General features: G+C 34.3%; 1 protein-coding gene and 1 pseudogene across 1 annotated transcript in view; both read left to right on the forward strand.

Moving 5' to 3' along the window:
• The first annotated feature begins 1,029 nt into the window (after positions 1 to 1,029).
• LOC111984335 (phospholipase A1-IIgamma-like) lies at positions 1,030 to 7,804 on the forward strand (annotated as a pseudogene).
• A 9,255-nt stretch (positions 7,805 to 17,059) lies between these two features.
• The window catches only part of LOC136063520 (protein NRT1/ PTR FAMILY 2.8), a 10,174-nt gene continuing 6,115 nt past the window's right edge, over positions 17,060 to 21,118 (forward strand). The window contains exon 1 of the mRNA XM_065764025.1: positions 17,060 to 17,075. Within this exon, the coding sequence (XP_065620097.1) occupies positions 17,060 to 17,075 (16 nt within the window). The remainder of the gene's footprint in view (positions 17,076 to 21,118) is intronic.

Genomic DNA, 21,118 nt, shown 5'->3' on the forward strand with positions numbered 1-21,118 from the left:
GCTTCCAAGATTGAAAGCTACTTAATTCGAATCATTCTTTATCCACAACGAATCAAAGGCCTTCAGGCATGTGGAACTTTTTTCCAACATACAGCTTTAAGTAAAAGAATACTTGTACTCTAGTCCGCTCCAAGGGATGCTCCGTCAGGTAGGGTCCGCGACTAGGCGGACTACCCACCCCAAATTGGTCGGGTTGCATTTGGCATTTCTATTAATATACATATATATATATATATATATAATGGAAGTAACTAACCATGTAGTCTTTATTAAAATAGTTAACAAAATCGAACAAAATATAGCTTTAAACTAGTTTGAAATTATCTCATCTAACTTACGTCGACATAGCTAACATAATGGTATTACTACGCTAGCTAACATAACAATAAATATCCAAAGGTTATTTAACTTTAATGGTATTGCTACGCTAGCTAACATAACAATAATTCATTAATGAATTATCATTGTTTATTGGGATGGGAAAAAGAAAGTTCTGGCTATACTCTTTTAACTTTTCGAATGACTTGAGTTATTAGGCCAAGTTATTGAACAATAGAGCGAATATGGCCAATATTTAAATGTGAGATGAAACATTTGCGTATGAATATGTCAGAGTTATTAAAATTACTATTAAGGCACTAGACAGAGACATTTCATTCTCAAAACCTAGTATTTAGATTTTGGTTACCTAATTATTTAACTTTAATGGTATTGCTACGCTAGCTAACATAACAATAATTCATTAATGAATTATCATTGTTTATTGGGATGGGAAAAAGAAAGTTCTGGCTATACTCTTTTAACTTTTCGAATGACTTGAGTTATTAGGCCAAGTTATTGAACAATAGAGCGAATATGGCCAATATTTAAATGTGAGATGAAACATTTGCGTATGAATATGTCAGAGTTATTAAAATTACTATTAAGGCACTAGACAGAGACATTTCATTCTCAAAACCTAGTATTTAGATTTTGGTTACCTAGCTGAGAGAAAATTAAAATTTGACTCTAAATTTGAAAGGTTTCTATATGATTGCTCAAGTAGTACATAATATAAAGCATGCAATCGGACTCATCCTTAGAAGGTGGAAAGGCAAGGAGAAAAAGATGAATAGCATAGCCAAAAAGTGGAAGTTTCTTAGCGCTGAGAATAACTGGAAGCATTTGTTGGAGCCTCTAGACATTGATCTTCGAAGGTACATAATTCATTATGGAGAAATGGCTCAAGCTACATATGATGCATTTGATACAGAGAAGATGTCTAAGTTTGCGGGAAGTAGCCGATATTTGAAGAAGGATTTCTTCTCTAAGGTGAATTTAGAGAAAGGAAATCCCTTCAAATATCGTGTCACCAAGTTCTTGTATGCAACGTCGAACATCGATGTTCCTGATGCGTTTATCATAAAGTCATTATCAAGGGAGGCATGGAGCAAGGAATCAAATTGGATTGGATATGTTGCGGTAGCCACAGACGAAGGGAAGGCCGTGTTAGGAAGGAGGGATATTGTGATTGCCTGGAGAGGAACAGTACAAACACTGGAGTGGATTAATGATCTAGAATTTATTTTGGTTTCAGCTTCCAACTTACTTGGAGACAAGGATGATCCTAAGGTGCACCAAGGTTGGCATTCCATGTTAATGTGTATAATATATTATGGGCTTTAGGTCCAGTTAGGTTACTTGTATAGCGCATATATTTACTTGTACTACACACATATTTACTTGTATTATACACATATGCCTCCTATATAAAGGCACCTATGTACATTCTTTCATCATGAAATACAATAGAATTACATTTAGTATTTCTAACATGGTATCAGACCCACCTTCTTGTAGCCATGATTTTCTATCTTTACGGTATATTTAAGAGCAATCTTTGTCTTCCTCAGTGTTTTTTCACTGCGTTCATCTTCTTTGGCTTCCTACTACTGCCGTCAAAACTCTCCGGTATAGTCATGCCACCGTTAGAAGTCGCATCAACACTAAAAGACCATTGCCTTCCTCAAACTACCGTAACAGAGCCAAACTTCATTTAAGAGATCTTCTTAACTTTATCAAATCTCAAAATTTCATCAAGCTTCCATCTTGAGTTTGAGAGGGGGTGTTAGAGATATATTAACCCATTAGCATAAGCCCAAGCCTAATTATACTTTGTGTGCAAGCCAAGTCTCCTACTTGTACTAGAAGTCTATTAGTCTAGGATTTAGTCTACAATATATATACACATGTTATGATTCATTATAATATAAGATTTGTACTACATTCTAATATATTATTGATGTAGCCCTTTAGGGTTTCCTCCGAGAATGTAAGCCGTTAGGCTGAACCACGTAATTCTCGTGTGCTATTGTGTTCTATACTTTATACTTTTGCTTCCGCATCTATACTAACATATTCAACATGGTGTATCACTGCTAATATTTAACATGGTATCAATCAACTCTGGTCAAAGTCAACATAATGACTGGCCATGTAACCCAAGTGAGAGATGGTAGAGCTGAATTTGGCAAACCAAGCTCGTGGAGCTTGTTTAAGGCCATAAAGTGCACGTCGAAGGTGACAAACCTTGTTTGAGTCAACAGAGAGACTAGAAGGAGGTTGCAAATACACTTCTTCACTTAAATCCCCATTAAGGAATGCATTTTTGACATCCATCTGAAAAATTTCCCATTTACTGGCAGCAGCAACAACTAAGAGGGCACGAACAGATGAGATACGAGTAACCGGAACAAAGGTCTCTTCATAATCAATCACATACTCTTGTGTAAAACCTTTTGCAACAAGACGAGCTTTGTAGCGCTCAATGGACCCATCAGAGCGAGTCTTAATCTTGTAGATCCACTTACAACCAATCACAGATTTCCTAGGAGGAAGTGTCACCAAATCCCAAGTATGGTTTTTTGATAATGCATCAAGTTCCTCTTTCATTGCAATCTGCCATAAAAGGTCAGTGGAAGCCTCACGATAGGTGTGAGGCTCGTGTAGTGTAACAAGGGCAGTGTAACAATGATAATCAAGTAAATGTGTAGGAATAGATCTTACCCGAGTTGAGTGACGAGGTGAAATGTCTTATGCAAGATCTTCAGGCGGAGCAGGAGCAGGAGACCCAAGCTCAGAATTGGGGTTGGGTAGCTCATCTTCAACCTGTTCATCTTCCACCTGTTCATTAAAGGGTGAACTAGGAAAGAGATCAGTGATATCTGGTGGTTGGACAAAGAAGTCTACAGCAACAGAATCAGAAGTAATTACAAGAGGATCAAGAGCAGTTACAGAAGGAATATATACCTCATCTGAAAAAAGATATAAGACAGAGGAGGAAGATAAGGAAGCACTGAAATGAGAAAGCTCAACAAAAAGGCGATGTTCCCAAAAGACAACATTGCAGGAGATACGAAAACGATGAGAGACAGGATCATAACACCTATACCCCTTTTGAGTTTCGCCATAGCCAAGAAAACAACAAAGCCTTGACCGAGGCTCAAGTTTGTTATGTTCATATGGTTGAAGAAGAACGAAACAAGCAGAACCGAAGGAGCGAAAGTGGTGATAGTCTGGAGGTGACCCAAAAAGATGCTCATATGGAGTTTGATTTTGGATAACAGGACTCGGAATGAGATTAATAGTATGAACAACATGAAGAGCAGCTTCACCCCAAAAAAGAGCAGGAACCTTGGCAGAGAAAAGGAGAGCACGAACAATGTCAAGAATATGATGAAGTTTTCGTTCGGCTCTACAATTTTGCTGAGAGGTACCTAGACAAGTTAGTTGATGAACAGTGCCATAGGAATACAAAATAGCTTGGAAAGCATATTGAGTATATTCAAGAGCATTATCAAATCGAAAAATTTTGATGCGTCTGGAAAACTGAGTTTCAATCATTTTTGCAAAATTAGAATATACTTCAAATAATTCAAAACGATATTTCATATTAAAAATCCAACTATAGCGAGAGTAATCATCAACAAAGACAACAAAATATCTAGACCCACCAATACTAGAGACAGAGGACGGCCCCCAAACATCAAAATGAATAAGGTCAAAGATATCAGTGGATATTGATTCACTAGTATTGAAAGGCAAAGCTGGTTATTTTCCTAACTGACATGAAACACAATCAAAATTTTCTGTAAACACTGAGCCTAACAAACCTCTAAAAGCCAAATGTTGTACCCAAGAGGAAGATGCATGACCAAGTCGAGCATGCCAAAGTGCAAGGGAAGAAGTGGAAGAAACTGTAGCAGCTGCAGCAATAGAAACAGGAGCAACAAGTGGAAGACAAAGGTTGTCCACGAGAAACATACGCCCAACTCTGGGACCGGTCCCAAGCTCCTATCCCGTCCTAGGATCCTGCACAATGCACCCAGAATAATCAAAGGTAATACGATAATCCAACTCAGCTAATTGTCCCACAGAAAATAAATTATAAGAAATGTTAGGAACATTAAAGACCCCAGGAACCGAGAGGTTGGAGGTTGAAACTGAACATATATTATGACCAGACATTGTGGAACCATTTGCTGTGCGAATATTAAGAGGGTGCGGTGCAGGTTTAAGGTCAGAAAATAAGGACGAGTGAGGTGTCATGTGATTGCAACAAGTAGAATCCATAAGCCAAGAGGTAGGAGACATACCAGATAAAGCTAAGAAAGAAAAGGAATAAGATGCATTACCAACCATACGAATGACATTGACGATGATATTTATAAGGTTATCTCTGAAAATGGAAAAAATGGATCCAGAAGACTTAGACTGTGCAGAGACAGGAGCCATTGGTTAGACACTCTTAGTGTTAGCAATAACAGCAGCAGAAATTAAAACAACTGATTTGTTACGATGATAGCAAGTCTCAATATTGTGGCCAAAACGTTTACAAAATTTGCAAAAACGTTTGATGGATTGGCCGCGACGATTGTTGCAATAAGAAGAAGACATGTCCCTATTCTTCATTTAGAAGTAAAATATGCAAAAACAAACTGCAAAAATGAAATCTATGCAAAAAACTGGGTAAGGAGCACCTGAACTGCAAAAGTCAACTCTGGCAAAAAAGTCAACAGTCAACACTGCTCTAACCTTTTCTTAGCAATCTTGTCTTTATTGGTGTCACTACTCTCAACATCGCTTCTGCTATCATAACCGCTACCGCAGCCTTTCGCCGTAGAACCTCTAACACCTTTCAGCCATCGTCCTTGGGTTTCGGACCTACAGCCGTTGTCGTTGAGGAGTCCCGCACCACACAGACCACTGCATTTATCGTCTTCATTATGCATCTTGCTCTAACAAGTATTTTTCAGGTACCATAGTGATCGCCTCGCCCCGATCTACTAAATCGTGGAAACCTTATCGTCATTGGAGCTTGCACGCGCCTTCACGCGCCACCAAAAGATTCTGCAGATAAGATCACACACTCCACGCGCCGACACGCGTCGGAAGTCTTACTCAAGCACCGCCATGAGCCGTTAGACCTATTCACGCACCACCATACACCTACACGTGCTTACACGCGCCAGTTCTGCACCTGCTGACGTCAGCCCTAGGTGACGTCATCTGCTGACATCATCATCCACTCATCTGCTAACGCCATCTGTTGACTTGACAGCGTTGACCGTTGACTTCAGAGTTGACTTTGACCAGAGTTGACTGATGCCTTATTCTTCATCGCACTGACAAAGGCACTATTTTACTTCTCCTATATGTGGATGATATGATCATAACTGGTGACGACCTCAGTGGCATTCAAGAACTTAAGGCTTTTCTCAGTCAGCAATTCGAGATGAAAGATATTGGACATCTCAGCTACTTCTTGGGTCTTGAAATCACTCATTTTACAGATAGAATTTATATTACTCAAGCCAAGTATGCCTCTGAACTCTTGTCTCGAGCTAAACTCACTGATAGCAAGACTGTTGACACTCCAGTTGAGCTTAATACACATTTGCCTCCCTCAGGGAGGAAACCATTGTCTAATCCCTCTCTTTACAGACGATTGGTTGGCAGCCTAGTTTATCTCACTGTCACTCATCCAGACACTTCCTATGCTGTTCACCAAGTAAGCCAGTATCTGTCTGCACCACGATCGACTCACTATGCTGCTGTTCTGCGCATTCTTCGATACCTAAAGGACACTATTTTCCATAGTCTTTTCTACTCTGCTCAGTCTCCTCTTATTCTCCGTGCATTTTCTGATGCTGATTAGGCAGGAAATCAAACTAATCGCAGGTCCACCACTGGTTATTGCTTTCTTCTTGATTCTTCTTTGATTTCTTGGCGAAGTAAGAAACAAACTCATGTGGCCCGCTCCAATACTGAAGCAAAATATCGTGCCCTTGCTGATACCACATCTAAGCTCCTTTGGCTACAATGACTTCTCAAAGACTTAGGTGTGTCTACATCCTCTGCTACTCCTCTTTATTGTGACAACCAGAGTGCTATTCATATTGCTCACAATGATGTCTTCCATGAACGGACTAAACACATCGAGATCGATTGTCATTTTATCCATTTTCATCTTGTCCATAGTGCTCTCAAGCTGATCTCAGTCTCCTCTAAAGATCAACTTGCAGATATCATCACCAAGTCACATCCTAAGGGACGCCTTCGTACTTTGGTTGACAACCTCAAGCTGGTCTCACATCCACCTTAAGTTTGAGAGAGGCTGTTAACGTGTATAATATATTGTGGGCTTTAGGCCCAGTTAAATTACTTATATAGCACACATATTTACTTGTACTACACACATATTTACTTGTACTGCACACATATGCCTCATATATAAATGCACCTATGTACATTCTTTCATCATAAAATACAATAGAATTACATTCAGTATTTCTAACACATATACACTTCTAATGATGTTCGTTTTCCAGTCAACAAGACTAGCGCCAGAAACCAAGTAAATTTTGATTTTTTTTTTTTTTTTTGGGCCTATAGCCATATAAGTTCATAATTTAATTAAGAGAGTTACTGATAGGATATAAAAGTGACAATATGTAGGAACATAGTGATTTAAATAAAATTAGATCGAAATTAAGTAAAAAAATATAACCAAAGTATTTCTTTTGATAATTCAATAGTAGCAACTATGAGGGAGAATCAGAGGAAGGGGATTCAAACCCTGATTCTCCACATAAAAGAGAGTATGTAATGTCATTTACTTACAACGTCTTAGCAATAACTTAAATATTGTTTGCTATTTTTGTCATTCAGGTTCTAGGTGAGATCAAGAGACTAGTTGAAGAATTCAAGAACGAGGAAATCAGTATAACTGTTACTGGTCACAGCTTGGGTGCAGCATTTGCAACTCTAAATGCAGTTGACATAGTTGCCAATAGAATTAACGAGCTAAAAGACCAGCCAAACAAAGCTTGTCCAGAAACAGCAATAGTATTTGCCAGCCCTCGTGTGGGGGATTCTAACTTCAAGAAAGTTTTCTCAGAACATAAAGATCTTCAAGCCTTACATATTCGTAGTACTCCAGATCTTGTTCCTGACTATCCTTTCATAGGTTACTCTGATGTTGGAAACGAGTTGACAATAGATAATCGCAAATCGCATTACTTGAAGAGTCTCTGAAATTTGTCAGCTTGGCATAACTTGGAGGGTTACCTGCATGGAGTTGCCGGAAAGCATGGGACTTTAGGAGGGTTCAGGTTGGAGGTTCATCGGGATATTGTACTTGTAAATGAAGGAAGAGTATCCTGTTCTGGCGTCATGGCAATGTGTGCAGAACAAGGGTATGGTTCAACAAGCTGATGGTTCATGGAAAATGATGGATCATGAAGTGGATAAACCTGATAGTTGAATGTTTATATACATACGAGATTGGAAATACATTTAGAAGACATTAGAATACTTTGTTTGAGTTGCTTGCTGTGTCAATTTGGTTGTGCTTATAGATTTAGGAGGAAATTAAATAAGAAAAGAATATTTAATAGCGTCATATTAGTGTTAAAAAAGGGGGAAGTTTGGGCGTTGTTCATTTGTGTATCACTCAATATACTAAGATGGCGTAAATGATCTCTCTCTCTCTCTCTCTCTCTGTGAGAGAAAATTTTAGTCCAAGAAGAAAGTAGCAACTCTTTTTCATTTTTTATAGATAAAGGAAAGTACCCACAATTTGCATATAGTTGATAGGTCATGGGTCATGACAATAACAATGTATGATGAAATGAAAAAGGTATATCCTTATTTCTTTCTAGAAGAATATATTATCAAGATTATCTAGTGGTCTTATGTAATGGCATTCTGTTTCCTATGTGGGTTAGGGAGCGTTTATATAGACTATTACAAAATTATATTTTGAGTTTAAAATAAATTTTTATAAAAAAAATAATAAAATAATAAAAACTATAAAGAGTTGCTGTTGAAAATAGAGATATATGTTTTAAAAAAGCTTTTTTAGGCTCTCAAAACACCTAACCAAATGAACCCTTAGTTTCCAGAGATCTTCATATTCCTCTTACTTGAAGTTTGTTGGATTTTTGTTTTTATTTATTTATGGGCTAATTACAACTTATTTACCTGTGGTTTGGTCAGAATTTAAGTTACTTATCCGTGGTTTAATATTTGGCATTTTACCTACCCAAGGTTAACTTAGTTTGGGTTCTGTTATTCACATCTGTTAAAAATGAGGCTAAATACTTATTTTTACTCTCTTTTATCTCTCTCTCCTCTCAAAACATTTTTTTTTTAAAAAGCATAAAAGAATAAGAAAAAACAAGACCAAAAAGTAAGAGTTTTATAAAAATTAAGAGCAAACATTATCACCACCGTAGAAGCTTCTCTTTGGGATCATAAAAAATTGGGTATTTTTTGGGTTTGCCTTCACAGAAGTGCTAACCCAAATTTATCATATTGTAAGCAAGAAGGCCCTTGAGGTTGTTGGGGTGCACGGCTACACCAAGAGTCCAACCCAATTGGGAATGCAAGCATTGAAGACTCCTAATTGTAATAGAAAAAAGGAATAGTTGGCTTGCATGAATAAAACTCCTATTCCTAATTATACTAGGAGTGTCAGGCAGCGACAAAAGCTTTTATATAAAAAGCTTGGTGTGTGTGGTTTCATGATGGAGAGAGAGAGATTCAAAGAGATTGAAGAGTGAAACACAGTTTTGAAGCCAATTGGAGGAAAAAGATTAGTGCTTTATGCGGCACTGAGCGAAAAAAGAAAATATGATTTTTCTTTTGCTCAAGACATATAAGGAAGATAAATTGGGGTTTTTTCTAGGACGATAATTTGGGTGCTACAATCATAGAGAGTTGAAGTATTCAAAGTGGAAGATTTTGCTACTGGGTTTTGTAGTGAGGTTGTATTTGTTCCTAGAGATAGTATTGTATTTTTCCAATTTATTGTGAACTCAGGTTTTGGATATAACTTGAGTGTTGTAATTTCTATTTTATTATTGATCAGATTTGCCACATGGTTTTACCCTCTACACTGGAGGTTTTCCACATAATTTCTTAGTGTTCTTGATTTTTTTTTTCCACTTCCGTAAATTTCTATATTCTTTATTACTTGGGTTATATTTAATTTAATTCACACATAGACAGTGATTTAACCCAACAGAAGTTGGGGATGACAAAGCAGCTGTACCCAAAGGAGAAACAATCAATGTTGGAATCAAGGATGATGTATCAGCTGTGAAGAAAGTTGGATGTTGCTCTACATTCTCTTTGAAATTCTATAGAATATTTACAGTGTGAACTTGTCTACCTTAGCTGAAAATTTAGGATTCAAAAGATATGTGCCTTTTATTTTCTATGATTGAATTTGAAGTACCTGCGTCCCCACTTTACCATTTTTGTATTTCTAAATTACTCAGCTACTTCAGCTTCATATCAAGTTTGGTTGTTTTGGGATATGAAAGTTCAAAGACTGGTGGTTTAATGGAAAGTGAAAATAATCATTTTCCCCTATTTTATGTCTTTTTAGACATCTATTTGTAAACGTCTGATTGCTGTTATTAGATTTTGACCCAGCTAATTTGTTTTGTAGGGACCAAAAAAGTAGTGCATTGACATATTTGGATGGGTGTTGGGAAAATGTCTCAATGTCGCGTATTTTTGTTATGACTTTTTAATTCATGATGATGGTGATGATGTTGTTACCTTTTTTTTTTTTCATGGACTATGTCAAAAATTATCTCTCTGGGAACAAGCCCAACCTTTTTCTCAAATCAGCTATGGAGTTGAAACAAATATGAAGTTTGAATTTCTTTTATGGGTATTGTTTGGGTTTGATTTAAGCTTTAGATGCTATGGTTTTGTTGGTTGCTTAGAAATGGACGAAGGAATTTGTTTTTGCCAGAGATGATTCTTGACAGAAGCTTCTATAGTGGTGGCAATGTTTGTTCATAATTTTTACAAAATTCTCACTTTTTGATCTTGTTTTCGTTTATTCTTTTTAGTTTTTATGTTTTAAGAGGAGAGAGACATAAAAGAGAGTAAAAATACATATTTAGCTCAATTTATAACAGACGTGGGGTAATGGAACCTTAACTGAGCTAATCTCAAGTGGGTAAAATGCTAAATTTTAAATCATAGGTAGGTAAGTTGTAACTCAATCATTCAAACTTCAATGAATACTAATGTAAGGACCAAAAGATCTTGTAGCCCAAACCCACTTAGAATAGTGAGTTGTACAGTTTAACCTTGGCCCAAATTAATAAAATTTGTAAGAGAGGTAAATGAACAACAAGAGGGGGCTCTGCCTGAGGATGAAGATAGAGAAGAAAAATGTTAATTTTATAGAATAGAAGAGCATATATCCCTTCACAAGCTTGCCTGAGGAGGCTAAGACTGTACAAAAAGTTACACTGTTCACTCTTTTCTCTCAATGCTCTCATTGTTTCTTTTTGGCACTTCTCTTTTGATACTTATGTTTAAATCCCTTTTTTCTGTAAACCCCCATTTTCTTATATACTTCTCATTTCTTTATATCTCAACCATCGATCCCTACTTAACTAACTTCCTCTCATGACACTTATCTCTTTCTACATTTAAAGAAGATGGTGGAAGGAGCTTGCTTAGTTGTGACATACACTGTTCAAGTCACTTCCTCATCAATGTAGCTGATAAAACTGTTGCCCACCATTTAATGCGGAGGCGATAGGCTACTCCAAATCAGAAACTTCCCCTATAACCACTAACTCTCTCTCTCTCTCTCTCTTTTTAGATTTTGGCTCCCACTTGGAATGCCTTAGAGTCCTTTGACTCATCTCCTCCTTTCCTTAAGCAGCTTTCCTCCTCGGGCCCATGGACTGTGACATCCCCACAGTTATATTGCAACTCTTCAGATCTATCCTTGGTCCCGGGGCACCCACAACTAATAATTTAAAACAATCATTCAAACTTCAATGAATAAAAAACATCTAATAAAATACAAGTACAACCAAATACATGTTATATTATTTTTATCTATAAATTAAATTAAATGATTAATGGTAGTATATTTTAATTAGGTATATTTATAAATTATAATTTTATATGATATATTAATTATTTTAATAACAAATAAATATATGATAATAAAAGAATGAAAAAGAGAAAAGAAAAGAAGAGTACCTTTGTACTTGGGAAAGTGGGAATGCTTGAATACGCTTCACAATCAAAGGACCTACATGGGTACAACAAACACAATTGCTTTTGTAGAAAAAAATTTAACCATATACTTGGGTGGTTATCTCTAGGTTGCTGCTATATGTATTCACTATTCACAAAGAATAGAAGATTTGTTAGAGTACTCATAGTAAAGTTTCTAAAAATTGTAGCTTTTAACAACTCAAAAAAGCTATTTTATCAATTTTAACAACTCACTTTACAATACACCCAACATTTAAGTATCTAAAATTTTTAGCTTTTCATCCATATATTCGTTTTTATTCTTTCTTTATGTTTTCTTTGTTCTTTGTTTCCCAAGGTATTTTCAATCAATCATTTGAACGGAGTGAGCACATTTTTTTAAACTCGACTTTTTCTAATAAGATTTTTTTTTTTTTTAATTGAACAATCATTTTTTTTTTCCTTCAACTACCATGAAAATTATTTATTAATTTTGTTTCTTCAACTACGATGCACGTGCGCTCAACTAAACCATGCTATCACTTTACAAACCATGATACAAGCCATACATGTATCACTTTACAAATAACTCTCAACTATAGTGGGCTGCTATCTCTAGCAACCCATTGTAGAAATGAAACAAAATATTATAACAGTGAGTTTAAATAACAACTTTGTTGTAGAGTGTGTTTTAGTGTTTGGGTTGCTAAAATGACTATTTAGTCATTTTAGCAACCACATTGTGAATGCTCTTACACTTTACATTGTAAATGATGGAACATAAAGGAAAGAAAAAGAAGAAGGTAGAGTTGAGCTGTTGAGAGAATGAGAGCTGAGTCGCCATGCCAGAGATAGAAGCAATCAAACAAGAAAGCAAGAGAGAGATAGGGAGAGTGAGAGAGGGAGAAAGAGTTACTTGTGTAGAAAAATGTCTGCAACTGTGTGGTGATGCGGCACCTCCAACCTTCAATCTTACTGCTGCTGTGGGGCAAGTAAGTCCTAGAAGTATTAAGATGAAATTAGATTTTTTTCCCTTTTATTTTTTAGATAATTGTTAAAAAAAGTTGTGCATCTCAAAATTTTGAATGTCTAATTATTGTAATTTTTTGACATATATATTTATTTATCACTAATTAAATTAGAAAGCCAAAGGTCCGAAGTTTTGAAACTATCTTTGGAAGAAAGAGAGGTTGGCGTTAACAAGTTGAAGGGCTGAAGTTTTGAAATTGTGAAACACAGGTAGAGGAAAAAGAGGGGAGACAGAAAGGGTTGATGTTAAAGGGTAAAGAATATTCGGATTGGGTTTGGGCTTTTTGGTGGACAACATTAACGTAAGTATTTTCTTTTTAGTAGTATTTTAAATTTTAGGAAAGTATTTTAAAATTATTGGAAAATTTTAGGAAAAAGAATGTTAATGACATGGCTACTAATATAGCTCAATGAGAGCGCGTAACAATATTAAATTCTGCGCTTCAGCTTTTAGATGTATGTAAATATATTATTATTATCTAAAATAAGTGAGATTGATGACATACAAGTTAAAAAGCAAAAACACAATTTAATTATAAGATAAATTACCTTAAACAAGCCTTTTTCTCTTTTCCATTGTACTTTGTACAACGTGATGTTTAATAAATAAAGTCTACTGTCGTTTCCTCTAAAAAAAAAAAATTATACTTAAATATTAATATTGGTTTGTTATTACATAAAGGGTCATGCTAGTAACGAGTGCTCTTAAGGTATTGATTAACAATCCATTTTAGAAAAGTTTTGATATCACTTTTATGGGAAATGGAAAAAGCTGTCAAAACACTAATTACTTTTTTTTTTCTTTTCCCATAAAAACCTTATTTAAATGAATTATTAACCAATGCCCTAAAGGTATTCGTTAGCATTTTCCTTATATAAAATATATATTGATATTGATTTATGAAATCTTCTGTTTTTTATTTTTATTTTTTATTATTGTTATTTTTTAGGAAGAACGAAATCTCTATATATTAAAAGAATAGAAATTTTCATGTCCACTTTTCTTTATTCCAACATTTTCTTTACCTTTTAGTTCTTCTTTGAATGTTGTATGTGATGGTTCAAATAAAAAATTTCTCTTTGTTCTCTTCAGGTTGATGAATACTCCCGGACATCAAATCCTTTCATTTGTATGGTTCGAGGATTTGTGATTTGCAATGGTAGTGGCGAATGCATCAACAAGATCCTCATATCTCATGACAACTATGATAAATTTTTTGATGATTTTGTTTTGATGAACTATGTTTACAATTTGTTACTCAATTCTTTTAAGATTCTTTTACATGTATAATATTAATAATCATAATATATACTAATAAGGCTTACTTGATTGTACTCTTGCCGCTCCATGGGATGCTCCGTCAGGTAGGGTCGGCAGACTACCCACCCGAAATTGGTCAGGTTGCGTCAGGCATTTCTATTAATATATATGTTGGAAGTAACTAACCATGTAGTCTTTATCAAAATAATTAACTCATCCAACTTATGACAAAATTTAGCTCTAAACTAGTTTGAAGTTATCTCACCAACTTACAACATAGCGAATTTATAAGACTATTCATATGTATTATTTAAACAAGTCACATAACTCATTAAAAAATTCATGTATCTAAAACTGCATATGAATGGTTTCTTTAAGCAGCACATAATTGAGTGTTTTTTAGAAGAAAGCACATAGTGGAGTTGGAGCTAAACATTTTCCTATGTTTAAGCATTCTTAACTACACTTAATTGAACCTATTTGGCTAAGAAATACTTAATCATTCTTAACAATATACTTTTTTATTTTATTTTATTTTTTTATGATTCAATAGTTACAATGAGGGAGAAGTTTTTGAATCAAATGTCTTCATTTGAAATGCCAGAAAATACTAGTTGGACTATAAGGTTCTTGACAACGATATAGTTAACTATTATTAACAATATATTTATTTAATGGACCATCCACCCATTATTTCTTTTTTGGCTAAGAAAAATCATTCTTAAGGATATACTTAATTGAACCCACGCCATTTGGTCATTTCCTTAGAGAAAATTCTCCAGCCATTTTTGTCGTGTTTGCTTATATATAAGTGGAAAACATTAACTAAGTAGCATCCAAATAATTTTCTATGCAATGGATTTTTTATTTATTTATTTATTTATTTTTCAGATTCTATGTTATGGTTTTGGGCTATTGGAGCCTACTGCAGCCCAATATTGTCAATTTCATTATAATGTTTGTTCTGATTTGTCCATTCTAACAATATATTTTGATATTAGACTATTCCGTACGACATATAGTTTTGAGATTACCACTAATTTAAATATAATATTAAACAAAATAAATAGACCAAATTCTTCATCTATCACATCAATTATCAATTCAAAATCAAACAAGTACATTCTTAATATCATCATTATGTAACATGTCAAATATGATAAATGATGAGTCCAAAAAAATCATTAAGGTCATCCATTAATATGGATGACCTTGCATCATTAGTAGGCCATCAAAGATAACCACTCAACATATTCAATAACGGCCATCAAAGGTCATAAACTCTCATCAAGACAAAGAACGTTACAATCAAGATAATAATCACTGTAAATTATGTACAACAACTACCTAAGTCACCTACAAAAGGACAACCTGTCTCACTAGCTAAGGTACGTCAAAAACTACTGCAAAACACTATCTAAATACAAAAGATATGAGTGGATACTAACTTAAGCATTAAAGGCTCCCCCACCGGGCACAACCCAGTAGTCTCTTCGATCTATCTCTCCTTTATCTTGCAGGTCCTATGAGATTGTCTAATACTTCGGACTGGATAAGTGATCCAACTGACGATTTTGGCACCATCAGTTTAGTGCCGTCTGTGGAGAAAGATTAGCCACTAACCTCTTCCTACAACAAAGGGTCACTTAACTCAATTAAGGGTTATGAACAAGAAGACACCAGACCAAGAGCATCTCATAGGATGATACCCTTGGATCATCTCTTCAATTTGAACATTCTCATTTCTTCAACCACTTTCGCAATATAAGATTGGGTTGAGATGGAGGAGACAAAGAGGTATCACTGATACACCATCTTCGTCAAAGCATGACTTTGTCGTCCAATTAAGTAGATGATGATGTGAGAACCCAAATCCAAGGTATCAAACCCTATGGCCTCTACCTTGACTCCTTGAGGGTCCACACCACTGAAGCAGAGAAACAAAGCACACATTCAGGTCTTATGGTGTAGAGGAGATCAAATGGGTGGTTTGTTCATTATAAGGCATGGACTGAACGCTGGATGACCAAAAAATTCAAGCGACCTCGACAGACCTTAAGAATATGGCACAGTTCAAAGAACACACTATGGTCTAAAATCTAAAGGTCAGATTTACGCATTTTCTCCTTTTCTACTCTCCAAGTATTTGCAAATAATATTTAATCTTCTTTCACGCTACACTAATCTCAAAAGACACATGTGGGTGAATTAATAACTATAAAACTTTTCCATCCTCGAATGCAAAACGTTAGACAATATTATAATTCCCAAGTTCTATGCTAAGCATTGATGGAAAATGCCATAATATAGTTAGAAGACCGTAAATTCATGGTAGTAAATATATATATAGAGAGAGAGAGAGATGGGTTCAAGTTACACCTGGTGTAACTTTTATTAAGTTACACATTTTTTACACCGTAGATTCATAAGCGATCTAACGGCTAAAAAAATATCATTAAATGCTATTGGTTTCTACCTTATTCATAATTAATACTAGCTTTTCTCTCTCTCCTTATTTATTGTTTTTCACTTAATTAAAGAGCATATTGCCATTTTTAACAACTTACAGATATTTTTCCTTAAAATCTTTCAAAGCCATGAGATATTTCTCAACAGTTTATAGGTATTCGAGCACCAGTCAAGATTTCTTAACTCTAGTAATTTGGGGAACTGGTAAAGAGTCTGAATAATTGAACCAACATATCAATATCATTCATAAACTTTTTTATGAAAAAAAATGTAAAAAGCACAATGGAATTAAGTCATGAAATTTATGACTAACCCGATATAAGAAGGTTAACCCAAGTGTCTTGAGCTGAGAGAGATAACGCATAATCGTGCAATAATCATTTTTCACCAAATATCGAATATAGCCATAAGTTATAGATAGATTAACAAAATTATGTATATCCCTAGAAGGATTTTTGTCTTCTGAAACCAAAATAATTGAAAGAAAAAAGATTTATAGCAGAAATCTGGATATGATTCAGAGAGTTGCAGTTTTCATATCTCTAAATGCTTTAGCTTGGGCAAAGGGCTAGAAGTCTTTAAGTTCAATAGAGAGTTCGAGCACCCCACGCGTAATCTTTCAATGGATGGGCAATTAGATAAAACATAGCCGAGAACTTCCCCACGCAGTTTCACCAAAAAAAAAAAAAAGAAAAAAAAAAAAGGAGAAAGGTCTGTTAAAGAATCAAGACTGTAACCATGAAGAAACTGACTGGTAAGAGTATAGAAATTAGAGTAACGATGCCAAATGGACTTGAAATACAATTAGAGCTTTTTAACTCTTTTTTTTCAGTGAAGAGAGTAGCCAATTGTCAATTTCCGATGTGAATGTCTCATCCATGTCAAACAAAACTCTAAATTTATCTATAGGACATCGCCTTGATGCAATTCCAATACGTGATTCACCCAACTATATTTACTCGAGAAGAGTAATATGAGTGGAAACTGTGACTGGTGCTTGAATACCTTATAAACTGTTGAGAAATACCTCATGGATTTGAAAGATTTTAAGGAAAAATCTCTGTAAGTTGTTAAAAATGGCAATATGCTCTTTAATTAAGTGAAAAACAATAAATAAGGAGAGAGAGAAAAGCTAGTATTAATTACGAATGAGGTAGAAACCAATAGCATTTAATGATATTTTTTTAGCCGTTAGATCGCTTATGAATCTACGGTGTAAAAAAGGTGTGACTTAATAAGAGTTATACCAAGTGTAACTTGAACTCATCTCATATATATATATATATATATATGATCTAGAGATATTTCAAGAAAGATATCCAATTTTATACCAGCTTTTTGAGGTAAAATAGGTAGAAAACTTTTATTTAGTAAAACTGTTAGTACAAGGGAATATATACCCTGTTTCAACAAACCGGAAATAGAGGATAAGAAGGACATCAAAATTTTATACCAGCTTTGGAATATCGTTGATTGTTGTCAAGCCAAAATTTAAGATTCCAATTTTGGGTTTGAATAGTTGTATAATAGTGAGGCTTTATAGTTATAGCCAACACATGTTCAAAAATTAAATGGATTAGTCACTATAAAATTTTATGGCCTTGATATTATGATTTTTCTTTCCTAATAGATCTTGCTAAGATAGGAAAGATGGAAGCCAAGGATTATTTCTTTGCCAAAGATAATAAATCTTAACTTTCTGCATTTGAAAAAAGTGAATCCGAAATTTATTAGTTTAATAGAATTATAGTGTGTCATAATTTTGAGCACTAAAAAGGTGTATTGGAACCTTATTGTCTGTCTAAATTATTAAAAAAAAAAAAAAACTGCTTTAGGCATTAAACCTGAAGTTATTCAGTTTTGATTTTTGAAGTTAAAGAATTTCTGGATAAAGAAAGTTAGTGAATACTCCTATTTGTTTTTACTTTCTACAGTTAGTTTTCTAATGGAAATTAATTTCATAAATGCTTCTTAAAGTAATCAGTCAAATATGTTAGATATTTTCGAGAATACTACACTAAATATCAGACAGAGTTGAAAACTCCCTCCTCAAAAAAAAAGAAAAAAAGAAAAGAAAAGAAAAAGTTGAAAATTCATATTGATTAGTAAAGAAAAATAAAGAGATGCTTTATCACTACTCTTCTTTCCCAATATGTCTTGCTAAAATAGGAAAGATGAAATCCAATATTATTGCTTTGCCCAAAAATAAATCTCAATTTTTAGTCGTTAGAGAAAATGAAGGAAAAACTTATTACGTACAACATTATAGCTTCAGATATTAAGAGGAGGGGCAATTCTTATTTCACTTCCAAGTTTAAGAACCCCAATTTCAGACTAGAATTATTCATACATATTTTTAGAATTTTGATTTATCTCAATAAAGCTCTTCAAAAAGAAAGGAAATAAATGTATTTTTCTACATTTAGTTCTGTAATGAAAATTATGGATCTTGTTAATGTTTCTTAGACGGTATTCACATTAAATTCGTCATTTGAGGTCAATCAACAAAAGCTCTTGGAAAGGTCCAAACACACATATTACCTCCCACGGTTGATGGTTCGTGGACTTTTATCTCCATAAGGAAGACTAGTTCAACAACAAACCACTGATAAAGCTGTGTAATTTACCCTTAGTAGAAAGTATGTGGACTGCAAAGAAATTATTACTCAATAGTGAAAGAAGCAGCAAAGCATAGCAGGTATGTCCATTACACTCTCGTCATGTTTCAATATCTACTATTTACGCAACATAGTAGGGCCTTTTCTTTCCTAATGCATTTTGATAAGATTGGAAATAAGGAAGTCAAATATTATTGTGCAAGATAATGTATCATAACTTTAGGCATTAAGAAAAATGAAGCCGCAACTTTTTTACTAAAATTATGATCTTAAATATAGGCATTAAAATAGGAAAGAATACCTTAATTGCTACAACGTACACACTTCAAAGAAAGTCAATGGCTAAGAAGCCAGGATGATCTCTTTGAAATCTTTGTCATTAAAGCCAAATATAAGTCATATATTGTGGCCTTAATATTATAATTATGGCCATTAAAGGGTTTTTTTACATTTTCTACTATAACTAAAACAATCCGTTTGTGCCCTTTTATGTGTCAAATTAATGCTATGCTAAAGAAGAAATATAAATGATAAACAACAGAAGGATAATACCATGGTTGATAACTTGATATTCACGGGTAGCAAAGCTGTGTCATAGGGCCATCCCCCAAATTTATACTTGTATTTATTGATAACAATAGTAAAAGATGAAAGTATAGAAATAGACAAAATATACTCTCTACAGCTATGAACGAGTTATTAGTTCATCAACTGGCTAATGACACATTACTAAAAAAAATAAAATAAAATAAAATCCAAAAAGATCTAAAAGAAAGCTTAAGAAATAAAATGCATGAATGGCCTATTTGGCCTTGCGTACAGAATAATTTTCAAAGTGAATGCAAGGTGGGACTAGGGTTGAAAGGCCCAAAGAATTACAAACTTCAGTCCTTATAGAAAAAGTGCAATAGTTGCTCTGACTTTAATCAAATAAGTACATTATGTACATTCAAATAAGTACATTCTTAATATCATCATTATGTAACATGTCAAATATGATAAATGATGAGTCCAGAAAAATCATTAAGGTCTTCCATTAATATGGATTACCTTGCATCATTAGTAGGCCATCAAAGATAACCAGTCAACATATTTAATAATGACCATCAAAGGTCATAAACTCTCATCAAGACAAAAAACATTACAATCAAGGTAATAATCATCCTAAATTATGTACAACAACTACCTAAGTCACCTATAAAAGGACAATCTGTCTCACTAGCTAAGGTACGTCAAAAACTACTACAAAACACTATCTAAATACGAAAGATATGAGTGGATACTAACTTAAGCATCAAAGGCTCCTCCACCGGGCACAACCCAGTGGTCTCTTCGGTTTATCTCTCTTTTATCTTGTAGGTTCTATGAGATCGTCTAATATTTCGGACCGGATAAGTGATCCAACTAACGATTTTGGCATCATCAATAAAGTAAATTAAAAAACACATTCTTAATGAAGAAAAAAAAAGAAGCATATCATATGTGAGAAAAGTAAATGAAAAAAAATTAAAAATTAAAAGAAACATTCCAATCAAAAAATGAAAATGTATTTTGGAAAAAAAGAAAAAAAAAATTGTTCACATTCCAATCATATTGGCAGGAATTTAGTGGAAGGGACCGAAACGGATGAAATGGATAAGAATAGATCAATATTTAGGCCCAGTGGAGTAGGGGATGATTTGGCCCAATTAACTAACTGAAATGGAATTTTCTGACTGTTGCGGCAAGAACGAAACATAATTGACAAACCAGACCCCAGTGTCATTGAAGCCCATGAGTTAGAATAAAAACCGAAGTGCCCTTTTCTATTACAGTAGTGTTTGGTTGGGGAATCTAATATATATCTCTCTGTATCATTTTTTTTTTTTTTTTTTTTTGAGAAACATATCTCTCTGTATCTAGATTCACACAAAATGGGATGGCCAATTTTGCTTGGTACTTTGTAAAAAATAAACTTATTTGACAAAATAGTAGCACTATATTACAAACAAAACTACTTTGGGGAACAGCCCTTTTGGGTTCTTGTTCCTTAAACTTCGTGCTGATATGGTTAAATAAGCTTATGTGGTCATTTTTTAAAAATTTGGTCCACGTGGATCTCAGCAAATATGGAAACTAATTGGCACTTTGGAATGCAATTGGGAAGTTGAGAGATTCAACCAATGGATTAATTGGAAAG

This window comes from Quercus suber, unplaced genomic scaffold, assembly GCF_002906115.3.
Source record: "Quercus suber isolate HL8 unplaced genomic scaffold, Cork oak 2.0 scaffold_538, whole genome shotgun sequence".
In the NCBI taxonomy this organism is placed as follows: domain Eukaryota; kingdom Viridiplantae; phylum Streptophyta; class Magnoliopsida; order Fagales; family Fagaceae; genus Quercus; species Quercus suber.